Below are 21,214 nucleotides of genomic sequence, written 5' to 3'. Positions count from 1 at the left end.
CTTTTCTGATGTATCAAATACTTATGTCATGCAATAAAATGCAAATTAATTACTTAAAAATCATACAATGTGATTTTCTGGATTTTTGTTTTAGATTCCGTCTCTCACAGTTGAAGTGTACCTATGATAAAAATTACGGACCTCTACATGCTTTGTAAGTAGGAAAACCTGCAAAATCGGTAGTGTATCAAATACTTGTTCTCCCCACTGTGTATATATATATATATATGTCCCTCATTTTAAGGTCAACCCTGTCACGTGAACTGAACTCTAGTTTTATTTAACTATTGCTTTAGAATTGTATTTTCTAAAGAAAACTTTGAATAATCAATGCATAGTGTAAAAGAATGTGAGCTGTGTTCTACCTCTTTCTGGACATTTCCTGGTGTTTTGTGGTGACAAACTGAGTGGGTCAAACATAACACATCAACCCTGTTACCCATAAATAGGAAGGAAATGGGGAATACCGTATTCAGTTGCACAAGTGAATGCATTCAAACTAAATGTGTCTTCCTCATGTTCCTCTGACTCGAAGAGGTGCAGGGGGCTGCCTTAAAATCCATGTCCACGTCATCGTTACCCGAATAGAACTATTTTAGCAAGAAGACAAATACGTGTGAAGCTTGCATTGCCACTCCCTGTTGCACACAACAAGCTTCCATTTCCCCTGTCGCAATGGGGTTTATGGCTGTTTTAACCCCTTAGAGTTGATTATCGCACGGGTATGTCAATCTAAGTTAAATAACCAATGGGGTTTATGGCTGTTTTAACCCCTTAGAGTTGATTATCGCACGGGTATGTCAATCTAAGTTAAATAACCAAAATTCTTCACTAGAGATATTATTGGATGCGTCTCAATCCACCACATCCGCCTATATTGCACTTCTGCATCTGTGGTGGGAGGTGGCAGAGCTACAGCGGTGTTTGTCGGAACATGAGACGTCCCGAAAATTGATCTTGTCGCGTCCAGAAGGTGTGAACTACAAACTATTATGACAACTATATGGAAAGATGAGCCTCTCACGAAGGTGTTTTCCGTTTTGCTCTACGACCCCCACAAATCGGGTTCTTGGTCACTTCCAACGCCCTTCTCCCCCGATTGCTCAGTTTGGCCGGGCAGCTCTAGGAAGAGTCTTGGTGGTTCCAAACTTCTTCCATTTAAGAATGATGCAGTCCACTGTGTTCGTGGGGACCTTCAACGCTGCAGAAATGTTTTGGTACCCTTCCCCAGATCTGTACCTCGACACAATCCTGTCTCGGAGCTCTACGGACAATTCCTTCAACCTCATGGCTTGGTTTTAGCTATGACATGCACTGTCAACTGTGGGACCTCTATATAGACAGACAGGTGTGTGCCTTTCCAAATCATGTCCAATCAATTGAATTTACCACAGGTGGACTCCAATCAAGTTGTAGAAACATCTCAGGGATCAACAATGGAAACAGGATGCACCTGAGCTCCATTTTGAGTGTCATAGCAAAGGGTCTGAATACTTATGTAAATACGGTATTTCTAAAAACCTGTTTTCACTTTGTCATTATGGGGTATTTTGATGTCATTATGGGGTATTGTGGTGTCATTATGGGGTATTGTGGTGTCATTATGGGGTATTGTGATGTCATTATGGGGTATTATGTGTAGATTGATGAGGAAAAAATATAATTTAATCAATTTTAGAATAAGGCTGTAACGTAACAACGTTTTGAAAAAGAGAAGGGGTCTGAATACTTTCCGAACGCTCTGTATCTCGTGGTACAGCATAGACACTTCAGAACCTTGTTTTTATGATTTATTTTCTGACTGTCCTTTTTGACATTTATGAATGTGTTATTCAATGCGTTTCTATCGGCTTTAGTAGTAAAGGCCAAAATTGTTAATACCTCTTTTTTAAAATGTTGATACCTAAAGGGGTCACACAATTAAAAATCAAATAGCAAAAATTATCCACAGTATGACCATCTTAGTATGACCACAACATCGATATCATGACCATAATTCCTTATGTCAGCTTTGCACTCCCCCACCCTTTACACTATAAGCAGACTCTGTTCTGACCCTTCAGGCTTGCCTGTTGAGAGTTATATATGAACAGTATTTCTCCTCTGACTCATTCCTGAACTATGACCACATTTCATTCTAAATTCTCTCACATTTTAGTGAAGCTTTGGGTTTCAGCTCCTTGGCTTAATGTTTTCTCAGAAAAAGGCATTGTCGAATCTGCCAACTGTGGATAAACTGAGATGGTGCAATGTCACCCCCAAGCGGTGAAAATGAACTACTAAAAAAATCCAGTAATCATGAGCTCCGTCAACCAGCAGTGACTGACTTACTCATCGTCTCCTCCACACAGGGCGAGCAGAGTCCTCTTGTAATCTCCTGATGTGTCTTCCTGATGGGTAGAAGACCAGACGGAACATTAAGACACCATGTTAAAATATATACAGTCAGGGAGATATACAGATAGTTAGTTAGACAGGGACATATAGACAGACAGCTAGTTAGATAGACAGACACCTAGATAGACAGGGAGACATACAGATAACTAGTTAGACAAACACATAGCTAGTTAGACAGACATATAACTAGTTAGACAGACAGATAACTAGTTAGACAGACAGATAACTAGTTAGACAGACAGATAGCTAGTTAGATAGACAGATAACTAGTTAGACAGACAGGGAAATATACAGATATTTAGTTAGATAGACACATAGCTAGTTGGATAGACAGGGAGATATTCAGATAGTTAGTTAGATAGACAGAGAGCTAGTTAGATAGACAGAGTGCTAGTTAGATTGACAGAGAGCTAGTTAGATAGACAGAGAGCTAGTTAGATATACAGATAGCTAGTTAGACAGACATATAGCTAGTTAGACAGACATATAGCTAGTTAGACAGACAGATAACTAGTTAGATAGACTGATAGCTAGTTAGACAGACAGATAGCTAGTTAGACAGACAGATAGCTAGTTAGATAGACAGATAACTAGTTCGACAGACAGATAACTAGTAAGACAGACATATAGCTAGTTAGACAGACAGATAACTAGTTAGACAGACAAATAGCTAGTTAGACAGACAGATAACGAGTTAGAAAGACAAGGTGACTAAGAACTCAGTCACTAGACAAGGTGACTAAGAACTCAGTCACTAGACAAGGTGACAAAGAACTCAGTCACTAGACAAGGTGACTAAGAACTCAGTCACTAGACAAGGTGACTAAGAACTCAGTCACTAGACAAGGTGACTAAGAACTCAGACAGATCACCTTGATCATGTTGTACAGGGACTTCTCATAGCTCATACGGAAGCACTCCCGAATATCCAGCATGTCTATCTCAGAACGACAGATCATGATCCTGATCAGAGTGTTGTCTTGCGTACCAAGACCCTGGAGAGAGAGAGAGAGATTGAGGGGGGGAGAGAGAGAGAGGGAGAGAGAGAGAGAGAGAGACAGAGAGAGAGACAGAGAGACAGAGAGACAGAGAGAAAGAGAGAGACAGAGAGAGAGAGAGAGAGAGAGAGAGAGAGCGAGAGAGAGAGACAGAGAGAGAGAGAGATAGAGAGAGAGAGAGAGAGAGAGAGAGAGAGAGAGAGAGAGAGACAGAGAGAGAGAGAGGGCGAGAGAGAGAGAGAGACAGAGATAGAGAGAGAGAGAGAGAGAGAGAGAGAGAGAGAGAGAGAGAGAGAGAGAGAGAGCAAAGCCCTTTGAATTGAATTGAGAGCTTGTTGGTCAGAGTGAGATGGATATGAGCGCAGCTGAGACTGAAAGACTCCAATAAGAATAAGCAGTTGACTTTTACCTTCATAGACTTGTAGAGACGCTTGGCGAAGTACATAGGTACACTCCTGATGCACTGGACTGTAGGAGACAAGACGCACAGGACAGACATGTTGAAATAAGGGTTCGTGGATGACTTGACTGGGTGTGAATAGACCAGACTGAGTGAACTCATCGGTGTTCAATTTGATATCAATTTGGTTCCGTCTGATTTTTAACCAGGTGTGTTATCAGAAAGAGTCCCAACGCGTACCGACAGCCAACATGAGGTTCTCAAAGTCCCCAGACAGCTCACTCTTGATGCTGTCCTCTATGGACGTCTCTGCTATCTCCTGGTACTTATCAAACACTGCAGGAGGAAGACAAGAGAACGGAGTCATTGGTATCCTAGTCAGTGAACTACTGAGACCAGACCACAGACACATAACTCAGCAGCCTGATACAACCAGGATCCCTGTGCGTTGTGGGTGTGACAAGAAATGACCGATTCACACTAGTAAATGTCACACTGACGTCATAATGAATGCGTTCCAAATGGAACCCTATTCGTTACATAGTGCACACTATTGTTAACATCTATGGGTTATAGACAGCGCACTTACGTAGGGAGTAGGGTGCCATTTGGGATGTAAACCAGTGTTCTGGTCAGGCTGAGGTTATGATACTGTTGTCGCGCTCAGCCTCAGTGTTATACTCACCCATCTGTAGGTGGTCGAAACTGCGGTTTCCCAGCAACATAATGAAAATGGACTCCTCTGTGCCCCACTGCTCCTCCCCGGCTGCAAACAGCACCTGAAAAGTGTTGAAAAGTGTTGAAAAGTGATAGTTCGAGACAGGAAGAAAGGGGTGAGGTTGATAGGGTTGGGTAGGGGGATCAAATGCTTGGTGTTTATATTATGGGGAACGTGTTCTACTGCTTTAAACACTCACCTGAGCGTCCTCCTCTATTAGATCAGCATGCACTACTCCTGGTTCATCTCTGGTTCCCTGGAGAAAAACACACACACACACACACACACACACACACACACACACACACACACACACACACACACACACACACACACACACACACACACACACACACACACACACACACACACACACACACACACACACACACACACACACACACACACACACACACACTCACACACACACACCATCTGACTAAACAGCTATACAAATGCCTTGGTTAGGACAACAACAAGTTCGGTAACAGATTGGTACCCAGACTAGATCTTCTTACAAAATAACGAAAACCAGAAAACAAGCTATTGACAGCCTTTCAAATAGTCAAATCACATTTAGATCGATTTACATTTCCTGTTTCCATGGCTGTGTCCTTATAAAACACCTTACCTGGAGTAAAACCACCAGCATCTTCTTAAAGTGCCCTGAGGTCTCTCCTGTAACGTCCTCCTCGATGTCTGAGCCGTAAGCTGAAGACAGTAACAACACAGACAGTTAATAATGCAACCAGGACTACACTGGAACATGCTGTGTTTGTCTACATACACTACATGACCAGAAGTATGTTGACAACCTGCTCGTCAAACATCTCATTCCAAAATCGTGGGCATTAATATGGAGTTGCCCCCCCATTTGCTGCTATAACAGCCTCCACTCTTCTGGGAAGGCTTTCCGTTAGATGTTGGAACATTGCTGCTATAACAGCCTCCACTCTTCTGGGAAGGCTTTCCGTTAAGATGTTGGAACATGCGGCTATGGAACCCCTGACCTGTTCACCGGACGTGCTACCTGTCCCAGACCTGCTGTTTTCAACTTTCTCGAGACAGCAAGAGCGGTAGAAATATTCTGAATGATCGGCTATGAAAAGCCAGCTGACATGTACTCCTGAGGTGCTGACCTGTAGCACCCTCTACAACCACTGTGATTATTATTATTTGACCCTGTTGGTCATCTATGAACATTTGAACATCTTGGCCGTGTTCTGTTATAATCTCCACCCGGCACAGCCAGAAGAGGACTGGCCACCCCTCATAGCCTGGTTCCGCTCTAGGTTTCTTCCTAGGTTCTGGCCTTTCTAGGGAGTTTTTCCTAGTCACCGTGCTTCTACACCTGCATTGCTTGCTGTTTGGGGTTTTAGGCTGGGTTTCTGTACAGCACTTTGTGACATCAGCTGATGAAGAAGGGCTTTATAAATACATTTGATTGATTGAAGAGCATTAGTGAGGTCGGGCACTGATGTTTGGCGATTAGGCCTGGCTCGCAGTCGGCGTTCCAATTCATCCCAAAGGTATTCGATGGGGTTGAGGTCAGGGCTCTGTGCAGGCCAGTCCAGTTCTTCCACACTGATCTCTGCAAACCGTTTCTGTATGGACCTTGCTTTGTGCACAGGGTCATTGTCATGCTGAAACAGCAAAGGGCCTTCCCCAAACTGTTGCCACAAAGTTAGAAGCACAGAATCGTCATTATATGCTGTGGCATTAAGATTTCCCTTCACTGGAACTAAGGGGCCTAGTCCGAACTATGAAAACAACCCCAGACCATTATTCCTCCCCCGCCAAACTTTACAGTTGGCACTATGTATTGGGGCAGGTAGCGTTCTCCTGGCATCTGCCAAACCCAGATTCGTCCGTCGGGCTGCCATATGGTGAAGCGTAATTAATCACTCCAGAGAACAAGTTTCCACTGCTCCGAGTCCAGCCGACGCTTGGCATTGCGCATGGTGATCTTAGGCTTGTGTGTGGCTGCTCGGCCATGGACACCCATTTCATGAAGCTCCCGAGAAGCAGTTCTTGTGCTGAAGTTGAGTTCCAGAGGCAGTTTGTAACTCGATAGTGAGTGTTACAACCGAGGACAGGCGATTTTTACGCGCTACACGCTTCAGCACCCGTTCTGTGAGCTTCTGTGGCCTAAGCCATTGTTGCTCCTAGACGTTTCCACTTCACAATAACAGCGCTTACAGTTGACCGAGGCATCTCTAGCAGGGCAGAAATTTGATGAATTGTCTTGTTAGAAAGGTGGCATCCTGTGACGGTGCCACGTTGAAAGTCACTGAGCTCGTCAGTAAAGGCCATTTTTACTGCTAATTTTTGTCTATGGAGATTGCATGGCTGTGTGCTCGATTTTATACACCTGTCAGCAACGGGTGTGGCTGAAATAGCCAAATCCACTAATTTGAAGGGGTGCCCACATACTTCTGTAGAGGATGTCCTGCTGCGGCAACAGGAAATGGGAATTCAAGTGGAAATTACAAACTTCAGAAGCCTTGAATACACTACACGTTTGCATTTCCTGCTGTGCAGCAAAATTCTCAGCAACAAAAGGGTGATCAAACTAGTTAGCTAGCTACACCTCTGTTTCACCTCTGAACTGCCTCTACTCTAGCCTTCCTCCTGGTGCCGACTATCTCAAGCCATTAACTACCCTGCCTGCCATGATCGGTCATGAACTATTTGTTTTGGTTTTTATAAATTGTATATTTTTTAAACATTTTTTGTTGTTACTTAAAGCTCTTTTGAGTTTGTAATAAAAAATGCTATAATAATAAATTATTATTATTATTATTATTATTATTATTATCATATGGTGCATGTCATATGTATTTGTCTTTAACTATAGATCATAGATCTGCAGGCATCTCCACCATTCAGCTTCTAATACTTCTAATGGGAGGAGGATATATATCTTACTATCTATTCTAATGGGAGGAGGAAATATATCTTACTATCTATTCTAATGGGAGGAGGAAATATATCTTACTATCTATTCTAATGGGAGGAGGATATATATCTTACCATCCTTGTATGCCTCCACCAGGTGGTGTATCTGTTGGTTGTTCCTGGAGGCCAAGACTTCAATCAGGCACTTCTCATCTGTTCCTGCCCCCTTAGAAATAAAGCATTACATTAAATACAGAATGGCACAAGTTACTAACTCGGCTGCGTAACAGTTGGTGTCTGATGTGGGTATTCTCAATTCTGATCATTTTCCTGTTTCTTAACTTTTTACTTCCAAAATCTCGAAGACATTATCTTACTTTGATGGCATCGTGGATCTCTTTGGCGTCATGGTAGGCCTGGGGTCTCATCAGACTGACGATCAGGCGTTCAAAATGCCCCGTCAGCTCATACTTCAGGTCATCTATCAGGTCCTGGGGAACAGAGACGTCTGTTAGGAAGTTACCCTCTCACGGTGTGTGCGCACACTGAATTGTGAATTGCAAATTGACTGGACAAACTTACCTTAAATAATTCAACACAATTAGTAAGACACGTGTCTGTTTTGAAGGTATCCTGTCATGATTTGTGACACAACGTGCTCAGTAGAGTATAGTGAGTTTAACAACGCTTCTGTTAGCGGCAAACATGTTACTTAGCAACAATTTCAGTTGAACGATTTGAATGAATATTCCAAAATGTTACAGTGAAACATTAAACAGATCATTTTTTGTAAGGATAACTGAGGCCGTTTAGGGATGATAGTCAAACTGCAAATGACGTTGCTATTCCTACTCCATGTAATGGGAAAGCCTACAGGGTTACATTATTATAGGTATTATTAGCACAAATTAGCACAAAACAACACAAATGGAAAATGTTAGCTAATGTTAGCACAAAACAACACAAATGGAAAATGTTAGCTAATGTTAGCATAGAACAACACAAATGGAAAATGTTAGCTAACGTTAGCATATAACAACACAAATGGGAAATGTTAGCTAACGTTAGCATATAACAACACAAATGGGAAATGTTAGCTAAGGTTAGCATAAAACAACACAAATGGGAAATGTTAGCTAACGTTAGCATATAACAACACAAATGGGAAATGTTAGCTAACGTTAGCATATAACAACACAAATGGGAAATGTTAGCTAACGTTAGCATAGAACAACACAAATGGGAAATGTTAGCTAACTTTAGCATAGAACAACACAAATGGGAAATGTTAGCTAACGTTAGCTAATGTTCACAAACTGATGCATGCACCTCTGGAATTTAACTAAGAATGTATTGTACCTGCTAATAAATGGCACACTGAATTGTGCAATTTGTGGTATAGCTACATTTTACACCGTGGTTTTAGCTGGTACTGATCCAGTATTTACCTGGTATTAACTATAGATCATAGAGTGGGTCAAAGTAACAATGGGTACTTTCTGATATATAGTGATGTTTATATACATTAATCCCCCCCCCCCCACAAAAAAAATGATTTCAATGAAATCCAGGTCAAGCTCTGGAAAGGTACAGAAACGTGATGATAGATGTGATGTTAGATGTTATGATGTGATGTTCCTGTACCTTCCCATAGCTAGACTTGTACGCCTGTACAATCTCCTGTCTCTGAGCATTGCTTCGGCCAGTGACCAGATCCAAGATGGCCTCCTTGTCGCTGCCTGCAGAGCACAGAGGAAGATCATCAGTAACATCATTAGTAACATTTGACTTTAGAACCTTGTCAGCCAGGGCTGTCCAATCCTGTTCCTGGAGAGCTACACTACTGAAATAGACTGATTCTAATCTATTCCTATGAGCTACCCTCCTCTAGATTTTTTCTCCAACGCCCGTTGTAACTAAACTGATTCTTATCAACCAGCTAATTACCAGAATCAGGTGTGCTAGATTAGGGTTAGAGTGAAAACCTACAGGAGGGTAGCTCTCCAGTAACAGGGTTGGAGTTAAAACCTCCAGGACAGTATCTCTCCATGAACAGGGTTGGAGTTAAAACCTGCAGTATGGTTTCTCTCCAGGAACAGGGTTGGAGTTAAAACCTACAGGAGGGTAGCTCTCCAGGAACAGGGTTGGAGTGAAAACCTACAGGAGGGTTTCTCTCCATGAACAGGGTTGGAGTTAAAACCTACAGGATGGTAGCTCTCCAGGAACAGGGTTGGAGTGAAAACCTACAGGATGGTTTCTCTCCAGGAACAGGGTTGGAGTTAAAACCTACAGGATGGTATCTCTCCAGGAACAGGGTAGGAGTGAAAACCTACAGGAGGGTATCTCTCCAGGAACAGGGTTGGAGTTAACCTATAGGATGGTATCTCTCCAGGAACAGGGTTGGAGTTAACCTATAGGATGGTATCTCTCCAGGAACAGGGTTGGAGTTAACCTATAGGATGGTATCTCTCCAGGAACAGGGTTGGAGTTAACCTATAGGATGGTATCTCTCCAGGAACAGGGTTGGAGTTAACCTATAGGATGGTATCTCTCCAGGAACAGGGTTGGAGTTAACCTATAGGATGGTATCTCTCCAGGAACAGGGTTGGAGTTAACCTATAGGATGGTATCTCTCCAGGAACAGGGTTGGAGTTAACCTATAGGATGGTATCTCTCCAGGAACAGGGTTGGAGTTAACCTATAGGATGGTATCTCTCCAGGAACAGGGTTGGAGTTAACCTATAGGATGGTATCTCTCCAGGAACAGGGTTGGAGTTAACCTATAGGATGGTATCTCTCCAGGAACAGGGTTGGAGTTAACCTATAGGATGGTATCTCTCCAGGAACAGGGTTGGAGTTAACCTATAGGATGGTATCTCTCCAGGAACAGGGTTGGAGTTAACCTATAGGATGGTATCTCTCCAGGAACAGGGTTGGAGTTAACCTATAGGATGGTATCTCTCCAGGAACAGGGTTGGAGTTAACCTATAGGATGGTTTCTCTCCAGGAACAGGGTTGGAGTTAACCTATAGGATGGTATCTCTCCAGGAACAGGGTTGGAGTTAACCTATAGGATGGTATCTCTCCAGGAACAGGGTTGGAGTGAAAACCTACAGGAGGGTTTCTCTCCAGGAACAGGGTTGGAGTTAACCTATAGGATGGTATCTCTCCAGGAACAGGGTTGGAGTTAACCTATAGGATGGTATCTCTCCAGGAACAGGGTTAAATCAGCCCTGTTCTAAACAGCCGTGAATACTGGTGTTGGAGTTAACCTATAGGATGGTATCTCTCCAGGAACAGGGTTGGAGTTAACCTATAGGATGGTTTCTCTCCAGGAACAGGGTTGGAGTTAACCTATAGGATGGTATCTCTCCAGGAACAGGGTTGGAGTTAACCTATAGGATGGTATCTCTCCAGGAACAGGGTTGGAGTTAACCTATAGGATGGTATCTCTCCAGGAACAGGGTTGGAGTTAACCTATAGGATGGTTTCTCTCCAGGAACAGGGTTGGAGTTAACCTATAGGATGGTATCTCTCCAGGAACAGGGTTGGAGTTAACCTATAGGATGGTATCTCTCCAGGAACAGGGTTGGAGTTAACCTATAGGATGGTATCTCTCCAGGAACAGGGTTGGAGTTAACCTATAGGATGGTATCTCTCCAGGAACAGGGTTGGAGTGAAAACCTACAGGAGGGTTTCTCTCCAGGAACAGGGTTGGAGTTAACCTATAGGATGGTATCTCTCCAGGAACAGGGTTGGAGTGAAAACCTACAGGAGGGTTTCTCTCCAGGAACAGGGTTGGAGTTAACCTATAGGATGGTATCTCTCCAGGAACAGGGTTGGAGTTGTGAACTGAAGTAAACTGAAACAAAGTGCAGTGCAGTGTTCTGTTTTTACCAGGCTAGTGTCCCCCTGCCCTAAAGTGGATACTGAGTGTAGCTACATTGTTACTCACCAATGCCTTTCATGGCATTGTAGAGAGTCTCAGCATCTGCACTGGCATCAAAGTCTGGAGCATCGGTTACTGTGCCTCGGAACCCCTAGAAAAATATTCATGATATTTTATTCACTTAATCAGGTCAGTTGTTAAAGAACACATTTTCATTCATAACAATGAGTTTCAGAGCAAAGGTTGATTGAGTCAACTGGAAGCTTGGTATGACTAGTTCGGCACAGAAGAATGAATGAGGGGCCAGGATTTGCTCTGGGCCTGTCCCAGGTTTAATTAAAGTCACAGGGAAGTGAGGGGTTATGGGTGTGTTTGTGGGCTGTGTTGGAGTATATGATGGCCTTTGAGGGGCTGTGTGGGTGAACAGGGAGCAGGACGGGGCTGTGTGGGTGTATAGGGAGCAGGAAGTGGCTGTGTGGGTGAACAGGGAGCAGGAAGTGGCTGTGTGGGTGTACAGGGAGCAGGAAGGGGCTGTGTGGGTATATAGGGAGCAGGAAGTGGCTGTGTGGGTGTACAGGGAGCAGGAAGGGGCTGTGTGGGTGTATAGGGAGCAGGAAGTGGCTGTGTGGGTGTACAGGGAGCGGGAAGGGGCTGTGTGGGTGAACAGGGAGCAGGAAGTGGCTGTGTGGGTGTACAGGGAGCAGGAAGTGGCTGTGTGGGTGAACAGGGAGCAGGAAGGGGCTGTGTGGGTGTACAGGGAGCAGGAAGAGGCTGTGTGGGTGTACAGGGAGCAGGAAGTGGCTGTGTGGGTGTACAGGGAGCAGGAAGGGGCTGTGGCTGCAGTCTCTGTGGCCGAGCCTGCCCTGAGCAGAGGGTTGACAGGCAGACAGACAGCTGACACCAGTCTGCCCTCCTGCCTACAGCTGCCCCCTCCAGAACAGCAGCATGTGTGCAGGGAGGAACGGGGAGTCAGGTTACACACACAGAGGCCTGCTCACTCTGCAGGGGTCTGACACGGCTTCAGAGAAGCTGACTTCAAATCGACATGGTAACAATAAAACACAATAGTCACCGGGGCTGCAATTCAATCAAATATTCAGTGCGGAAAATACCGGTGTTCATATGACGTGAAAATACACGTTGAAGATCACGTGATAAACACGAACCAAATAAACAGCTCAGAGACTACAGATCTGTCTAGAAGAATCCCCAGCCTATATCTGATGTGTATTTCTTATCCTGTATGTGAGAAACAGATCCATTCAGCTGCTGTTTCTGTGGAGATTCTTTCTGCTGCATTGAGGCACACAGCCAATGTCTCCTACCCAGAAATCCAGCCAGATAGCCATGGAGGCCACTGCCCATGCTCAGATGTGCCCCATACTACAGCTCTACCTTAGAGACCATCACTCCCCAGGACAGCTGGGAGGTCCCACCCACATAGCGACAGGACCAAACCAACGGGTCTATAGCAACGGTCCTTTCAGCAAACTGTTCAAGCAGCAAATAAGCATAGTAGAACATAGATAATAATCACAGTATGTTCAGATGATACCAGTGAAATACTAGAGCTATTTGTTTTGATGATAAAACTAAACTACAGCAGTGATTGGCTGCTCGCAACTTCCATCCAGACACTGCACTATCCTTGGCACCAGTCTGTCTGTGCTATGGCTAACTTGTCGTTTGTCTTGCTACTCTGCTACTCTTGCTACTCATGGTTTTGATATTAAATAGTCTAGTGTAACAATCATAGCTTTAGTCTGTCCCCTCGCCCCTACCCGGGCTCGAACCAGGGACGCTCTGCACACACCAACAACTGACACCCACAAAGCATCGTTACCCATCACTCCACAAAAGCCGCGGCTTCAAGTCTCAGGGCGAGTGACGTCACCGATTGAACCACTATTAGCGCGCACCACCGCTAACTAGCTAGCCATTTCACATCGGTTACACTAGCAGGGCCATCCTTGGACATGGTTTTGATATTGAAGTCTAGCAGGACCATCTTTGGACATGGTTTTGATATTGAAGTCTAGCAGGACCATCCTTGGACATGGTTTTGATATTGAAGTCTAGCAGGGCCATCTTTGGACATGGTTTTGATATTGAAGTCTAGCAGGACCATCCTTGGACATGGTTTTGATATTGAAGTCTAGCAGGGCCATCTTTGGACATGGTTTTGATATTGAAGTCTAGCAGGACCATCTTTGGACATGGTTTTGATATTGAAGTCTAGCAGGACCATCCTTGGACATGGTTTTGATATTGAAGTCTAGCAGGACCATCTTTGGACATGGTTTTGATATTGAAGTCTAGCAGGACCATCCTTGCAAATCTCCTCTTGTTGACTGGACTTTCAGAGCTTACGTGAGCGGAACCTGTGTGTCCGAGGCTTGGCATTAGATAGAGGAGTAGGCCTGCCTTATGCCTTCCGGAGCTCTCTCTCTGTGTGTCTGTCAATAGTATGTCCAGGTTGCCAGAGGGAAGAGACTCCTTATACTGCTGCCATTACAATAAACAGACTGGCTGATGACTGCTCATCTGACCCCTCCTCTGTCCTTACCTCATTATCATACAGTCATTATGGAATAGGATACGTTTCTCCTTATAGATCTACTGTAGCTACACATTGCACTGAGAGAATGGCAGACACAGGATTATGATTTTGACTTACCATTTCCATATTTGGTCTTTTAAGGATATGCAGGAAACAATCAACCTGCAAGACAAGATATATACGAAGCAGAAATGTGAACAGAGAAACGTGTTGACATTCTGTTTAAGATGGTATCAATATCAACCTATCAAATGTATTTATGGAGCCCTTTTTACAACTCGCAGTTGTCACAAAGAGCTTTTTACAGAAACCAAGGGGTGGCCAGTCCTCTTCTGGCTGTGCCATCTTATCGATCCTAACTGTCAATGTTTACATGATATGATTGTGATCCACATGTGTGGCCGGATGAACAAAGAGATGCTATATGTCATTGAATGGTGGTGGTCAGGTTTCAGCACAACACAACATCCACAGAACCTGCACTAGAGAAGACTGCATTGCAAGACTGCAAAACACTGTTTCATAATAAAAGTCACTAGTAGGCTTGCTATAGGATTATACAGGGAGAAGACACAACGGGGGTCCACCCACATGCTGACACGTTCAGGGTAAATGTAGGGCTTATGGCCTAGTGGTTAGAAAGCAGAGCCACGTTTTCTGCAGGAAACATGTTGGCTGCTTCTCTCCTGCAGTTCAGTAAGACTACAGGGTTCCCTTTCAGAGTGGTAGTTAGCTTCAGCATCTGGTGAGGTGGAGAAAGAGACACAGAACATCTAATAATCAAACTACTATCTACTTTTACAAAGGTACGGTTGGGTTAAACTTGTTCTGACACTCTTGTTGAACTGTATTGAAAAGCATCTCCACTTTGAACCAAAGCACACAGGGTCTATGATGATGGATTCTACAGTAGATGGAAAAACAGTGCAGCTTAAGAATGTGTGTATCAGTAAAGGGAATGCTGTCGGACTTTCCAAATGAGATGAAAAGTCATTCAGATTCTCATAAAGATATAGCGCAGGAGAAGCACTCAGCGAGGACAAGCTAGCACGCAGTATTGCAGTCAATTGTAGGATTTCTGAGAGTTTCTCCATTAGTGAGGATATGAGATAAACAATCTAAGAAAGGTATCTTAGTTTGTTTAAGATAAGCCCACAGCAGTGTTCAGTCTCCTAAAATAGTTTGGTCCACAATCCCTATAGCCACAGAATGTCCGCGACCACACCCCATCTCTCAGGCTCCCACCCCAAACAAATTATACACCTTCATATTCATAAAGCTTAAAACTTTAGAAAAAAAATGTATTTATTTTATTCTGTCTAAAAACACATAACTTAGAATTTGACTATTTACACAATGGACATCAATGTCAATAGACATGACTCATGTCTATGCTAAATCCATTGCTTTACATTTACAACATCCTTTTCTCTATGTTGTTCTTTATACTTCTTGGTTTGTAAAATGGGACAGTATGTCTGTTTATTACTCTCATTTCACAAACTTGCTATAATAGGCTTGGGCTAGGCTAATAATAGCCTAAACAAACCGTTATAGCTCCGTTATTGTCTGTAAATGACTTGCGACAACATTATCTTTGCCTATATTGTTGAGCATTTGACACTATAGGAAACTCGTTACAATGCAAAATGCAAACTCACCTCTTTTACAGAACTAATTTGATCCAAATCAACCCACGGCGCAGTGTTGACCTCCTCTCTCCTGCGTTTTGCCCGGTGTTGAAACAGCCAGCTGTCTTATTCACTGTCCTCGAGCTGACGTAATAACTGCAGCGCTCACCGGCAGTGCGTCAAAAAAGAGTTTCCCTTTCAAACAGCGAGCCCTTCCACACTGAATAAAAATGGTGTTTACGGTAAATTAACAAAGATGTGAACAACTCATTTACTTGTGCTGTTTGGTCTTTCTGGACGCTCCATATACCCACTAAGCATGGACCTTCTTTAGGACTTATTTTTGGTCCTGTCAAGTCAAAGAGGGATGTAATTGCAGCCAGCAATTCAGGGTGTTCCTGCATGTGGGAATTCTGGCACGTGCTGGAAACCCTCTTTATACTTCTATTGGTCCATTTCTAAGCTAGGACAGGAGGGAGGTGGGGCCAGTCCACAACAGGAGGTGGCTTTAATGCACAATAACGTTCACAGAAGAAGGGGTGGGGGTGACAATGGTAGCTAGTAAGCCGTACACCGGTAGACAGTGTCCTTCCTCCCAGCCTGTCGGGCACTGTTTTCCTGCAGTTCTGTTTATGACTACGAGGTCAGGTGTTCTGCAGGCAGGAGCGAAGGACACTGCCAGCTGGTCCTGTACACAGCAGGCGGAATCGACACTGTGTACTAGCTAGCTAACTAGCAGGCGACTGGTAGACAGTGTCCTTCGCCCCCGCCTTTCGGGCACTGTTTTCCAGCAGTTCTGTTAATGCAGGTGTTCGGCAGGTAGGAGCGAAGGACACTGTCTACCGGTGTCACTCCCACTAGCTAGCAAGGAGGACTCTGGGAGGCGGGGGCGCGAGAAAACTCAGATAATACTTTTATTTCCCTTTTGACCCACATTCAAATGTGTAATGTTCATCCAAGGACCATCCAGGGACCAAGTCTTCACTATTATTCTACAATTTAGAAAATAGTAAATATAAAGAAAAACCCTTGAATGAGTAGGAACTTTTGACCGGTAGTGTATGTGGATGAGCAATGACAGAGCAGCATAGACTAAGATACAGTAGAATACAATAGAATACAGTAGAATACAATAGAATACAGCGTATACACATGAGATGAGTAATGCAAGATATGTAAACATTATTAAAGTGACTAGTGTTCCATTTATTAAAGTGGCCAGTGATTTCAAGTCTATGTTAATAGGCAGCAAGCAGCCTCTAATTTGCTAGTGATGGCTATAAAATATTATTAATCACTGAGAACGTACTTTGTGTGCAGTTGAAATATCCATAGAACGAATGACCAAAAAACAAGTATTTTCAACAGTTGTAAATTATGTTTTTTCAACTTTCATTCAGAACCCGAAAATGAAACTGATTTCAACGTCCAGAAAATATGTATTTTCAATGTCCGGAAAATACCTATTTTCAACTTTAATTCAAAACTAAAATGAACCTGATTTAAATTATTTGTATTATGTTACGTCTACCTCTGAGTCCAGGTTGCATGCAGAGGAGCCACCTCCACCAGAGTGAATGTTGCAATCATGTTAGGTTATGCTGAGGAGCCAGTATTGAAACATTGAAACAACATGCAGGGCCTTCTGTACAAGCATATTCAGATCTACTATTCCGCTGTTATAACAGTTTGAACCTTAGTGAGAGAGAGAGAGAGAGAGAGAGAGAGAGAGAGAGAGAGAGAGAGAGAGAGAGAGAGAGAGAGAGAGAGAGGTATGACTGGTGTGTGTGAGCTGTGAGGCCTACCGGTTTGTGACTTTGCCAGAGCTGAGCATTCTGTGTGAGAGATTGTGACAGTGCTATTTCTGTCTCTGCTGGCTGTGGTGGGAGCCATTCCGGTCAGAGGGTAATGTAAAGCTAGACTGGAGAGAGGGAGAGTGGGAGAGAGGGAGAGGGGAGAGGGAGAGGGGGGAGAACGAGGTAGAGAGCAAGAGGGAAAGAGGGGGAGAGAGGGAGAGGAGGAGAGCGGGAGTGACAGAAAGGGGGGAGGGGCAGAGAGATCAGAACTTGGGAGAATAGGAGAGGGGGGAGCAAGAGAGAAAAGCAACAGTGAGGGAGAGAGAACAGGAAAGGGGTAGAGTGTGAGAGAAAAAGATAGACGGGAGAGTGATAGAGGGGAAGGAAAGAGACAGGGGGAGAGAGAGTGAGTGAGAGAGAGAGGAAGAGAGTGAGGGGAGAGAGAGAGAGAGAGAGAGAGAGAGAGAGAGAGAGAGAGAGAGAGAGAGAGAGAGAGAGAGAGAGAGAGAGAGAGAGAGAACGGGAAGAGAGATCAGAGTGTGAGTAATTACTGTTCTCATTACCCAGAAGTAAAATCTTGTGTAATTTGGTCAGCTGCATAATTAACTTCTGTGTTCACACTGTGTGAACACAGGGGCGGCAGGGTGGTTAGACCGTTGGACTAGTAACCGGAAGGTTGCAAGTTCAAATCTTAGTTAAAATCTTAGTGGTTGAACAAGTGTTTCAAAGGCAGGTGAACACAATCATGTCAGACTTCCCAGTTTCCCATTTCCCACAAGAACACATGAAGCCACCCTAAACACAGCCTTTGTCCAATCCTCACACATCCAAATAACCATGAAAACCCCAAAACAGAACTAATGCTGTTATCCCTCTTGGATTTCACTGACATGTTTTGTGATATTTGCGGGATAAAATGCTAGATTTTTGTGCCGCAATTCTGACATTTTGCATGGCAATTTGCAATGATTTTGTCCAATTTTGTTGAGAAAATGCGCTGACGAGGGAAAAAGTTTGTTGACGTGTGGTTGATTGGTTGATTGAACCACATTATGCGGTAAATGTAAAAGATGATTGGTTGATTGAACCACATTATGCGGTAAATGTAAAAGATGATTGGTTGATTGAACCACATTATGCGGTAAATGTAAAAGATGATTGGTTGATTGAACCACATTATGCGGTAAATGTAAAAGATGATTGGTTGATTGAACCACATTATGCGGTAAATGTAAAAGATGATTGGTTGAAATTGCAAGCCCTCTTTTTTTTTTTTTTTTACTGCGGTGATGGTTGATTTTGCCAACAATGTTGCGATCGCAGTTGTCTCATGCATCCCATTCAGACCCGGCAGATTCTTCGTCTACACGCATCATCTGCCCACGGGAGATTAGAGTGTATGGGACAGTGGGAATCAGAAAGAGAGAGAAATAGAGATATTGACACCCCTCATAGCTGGATCATGACTGTATTTACATCACTGCCAGCAATACTGACCACTACTTCTCCCCTGTTAGCTTTCCAGAAGACACCTGGCTTTCCTGGTTATGCACCTCACAGCACAAACAGGGTAGACAGATTTTGGAGATTAAAATGTTCCCAACCCCCGCCAAAGTATGATGGCATTTTGAGACTTTTTATAAGATGAGTTAATCTGCCACTGTATGCAGTAACTTTAATACCTTTCAATCACATCCCAGGGAAAGATGAGTATATTTTTCTCTGCTTTTCCCTGAGCAGAATGTGAAACTATGCCCTGGATTACTGTCATGGTTAAACACCAAATAAAGTAGCTCTCTACTACAGATGCCCAAGGCTATTTTCTCCTCTTATAGTTAGCCAGATTACACAGCAATGTGATCACTGAGATGATATATATGCAAGATGGAGCCGACAAGCACTGTTACCCTGTTCCTAACTCCTAGCAAACTTTGCGGAATTTGTACTTTTTCTTGTGTGTGTTATTTCTTACCTTATTTGCTCAAAACGTTTCTAGTATTATTTACTACAGCCGAAAATACATTTTTGGACATTAGATCGGCGGTCAATCACCAGAAATCCAACCAGGAATTCTACTTCCCTGACCTGGATCCAAAAGAGACGAGCTCAGGGCGAGGATCACCTTTCAGAGAGACATAAGGGGCTGTAAATATACTCTCTGGGAAAACAAAGGTGGAAGGGTATGTAATGACTAACAACTCATGGTGCGAATGTGGTAATTTATAGGAACTCAAGTTCTTTTGTTCTCCCAATCTGGGATATTTCACCATCAAATGCCGACTACATTACATCCCAAGATAATTTTCTTTGGTTATTGTCACTGCCGTGTATATTCACCCCCAATCCGACACTGCAAACCCCTCTCAAAGAACTACAGTGGACTTCGCACAAACTGGAAACTGCATATCCTGAGGCTGTATTTATTGTAGCTTTGGACTTTAATAAATGAAATCTGTGGAAAACGCTCCCGAAATTCTACCAACACATCTCGTGTTACACGCAAATAGAACATGCTTGACCTATTGTTACTCTACCTTCTGAGACATCTACGAGTACCCTCCCCCTCCCTCCCTTCAGCAAATCAGATCACGCCTCGATTCTGCTCCTCCCCACCTATAAGCAGAAACTTAAACTAGAAACACTCGTGATAAGGACTGTTCAAAGTTGGTCTGAATAATCAGAATCTATGCTTCAAGACTAATCTGATCACCCAGACTGGGAAATGTTCCGGGTCACCTTTGGGAATAACGTTAGTATAGATGTATACACGGACTCTGTGACTGGGTTCATCAAGAAGTGCATAGAGGATGTTGTTCCTACTGGAACGATTAGGATTTATCCAAACCAGAAACAGTGAATAGCTGGCAGCATTCACACAAAACCGAAAGCGCAAACCACCACATTTAACCAGGGCAGGGTACTGGGAACATGGACGTGTATAAACAGACCATTCCTTAGAATCTGGAAGGTTCACTCCTACTCAGAAACCGTGGATAGAATCACGGTCGGTATGGTTACAGCAGCTAGAGTAATCCTTAGAATCTGAAAGGCACACTCCTTCTCTGAAACCGTGGATAGAATCACCGTTGGTATGGTTACAGCAAGCTAGAGTAATCCTTAGAATCTGGAAGGTTCACTCCTACTCTGAAACAGTGGTCATTGTCACGCCCTGGTCGAAGTATTTTGTGTTTATCTTCATGTTTGGGTCAGGCCAGGGTGTGGCATGGGGTTTTTGTATTGTGGTGTGTTTTGTCTTGGGGTTTTGGTATGAATTGGGATTGTAGCTAGTGGGGTGATCTAGCAAAGTCTATGGCTGTCTGGAGTGGTTCTCAATCAGAGGCAGGTGTTTATCGTTGTCTCTGATTGGGAACCATATTTAGGCAGCCATATTCTTTGAGTGTTTTGTGGGTGATTGTCCTTAGTGTCCTTGTTCCTGTCTATGTGTTAGGTTACACAAGTATAGGCTGTTTCGGTTTTCGTTACGTTTATTGTTTTTTGTAGTGTTTGTATTTAGATTCGTGTTACGTTTGTTTATTAAATTATGGATCGCAATCTACACGCTGCATTTTGGTCCGACTCTCCTGCACACCTAGAAAACCGTTACAGAATCACCCACCCCAAACGGACCAAGCAGCGTGTCAACAGGCAGGAGCCACAGGAGAGGCAACAGAGGCAGCAGCAGCAGGAGCAGCAGCAGCTGCAGTGGGAGAGGCTGCACTACCTGGAGAAATGGACATGGGAGGACGAACTGGACGGTAAAGGACCCTGGGCTCAGCATGGAGAATATCGCCGCCCCAAGGAAGAACTGGAGGCGGCGAAAGCGGAGAGGCACTGGTATGAGGAGGCAGCACGGCGACGCGGATGGAAGCCTGAGAGTCAGCCCCAAAAATGTATTGGGGGGAGGCTCACAGGGAGTAGGGCTACGCT

General features: G+C 43.8%; 1 protein-coding gene and 1 long non-coding RNA gene across 9 annotated transcripts in view; both read right to left on the bottom strand.

The window, feature by feature from the left end:
• Positions 1-15,828, bottom strand: part of LOC118372830 (annexin A6-like) — a 35,878-nt gene extending 20,050 nt beyond the window's left edge. Inside the window, exons 1-13 of the mRNA XM_052487404.1 lie at positions 15,522-15,828; positions 13,978-14,022; positions 11,367-11,451; positions 9,056-9,150; positions 7,789-7,902; positions 7,547-7,637; positions 5,145-5,224; positions 4,713-4,769; positions 4,481-4,574; positions 4,036-4,131; positions 3,805-3,863; positions 3,270-3,392; positions 2,332-2,390 (exon numbers count right to left, since the gene is read on the bottom strand). Of these exons, the coding sequence (XP_052343364.1) occupies positions 2,332-2,390; positions 3,270-3,392; positions 3,805-3,863; positions 4,036-4,131; positions 4,481-4,574; positions 4,713-4,769; positions 5,145-5,224; positions 7,547-7,637; positions 7,789-7,902; positions 9,056-9,150; positions 11,367-11,451; positions 13,978-13,986 (962 nt within the window). The 5' untranslated portion in view covers positions 13,987-14,022; positions 15,522-15,828. The remainder of the gene's footprint in view (positions 1-2,331; positions 2,391-3,269; positions 3,393-3,804; positions 3,864-4,035; positions 4,132-4,480; positions 4,575-4,712; positions 4,770-5,144; positions 5,225-7,546; positions 7,638-7,788; positions 7,903-9,055; positions 9,151-11,366; positions 11,452-13,977; positions 14,023-15,521) is intronic.
• LOC127913873 (uncharacterized) lies at positions 9,182-11,344 on the bottom strand. Of its 8 annotated transcripts, none has more exons than XR_008087066.1 (4): positions 10,930-11,344; positions 10,766-10,888; positions 10,563-10,603; positions 9,182-10,396 (listed from the first exon to the last, which is right to left on the bottom strand). It is a non-coding gene; the product is annotated as an uncharacterized LOC127913873 (long non-coding RNA). The 8 variants fall into 8 exon arrangements; XR_008087067.1 differs by lacking the exon at positions 10,563-10,603 and adding an exon at positions 10,438-10,478; XR_008087062.1 differs by lacking the exon at positions 10,563-10,603 and having other exon boundaries at positions 10,684-10,888.
• Positions 15,829-21,214: the final 5,386 nt, after the last annotated feature.

Source organism: Oncorhynchus keta, chromosome 30 (assembly GCF_023373465.1).
Source record: "Oncorhynchus keta strain PuntledgeMale-10-30-2019 chromosome 30, Oket_V2, whole genome shotgun sequence".
In the NCBI taxonomy this organism is placed as follows: domain Eukaryota; kingdom Metazoa; phylum Chordata; class Actinopteri; order Salmoniformes; family Salmonidae; genus Oncorhynchus; species Oncorhynchus keta.
Note: the sequence above shows the minus strand (reverse complement) of the source record. Positions and strands in the feature narration are given on the sequence as shown.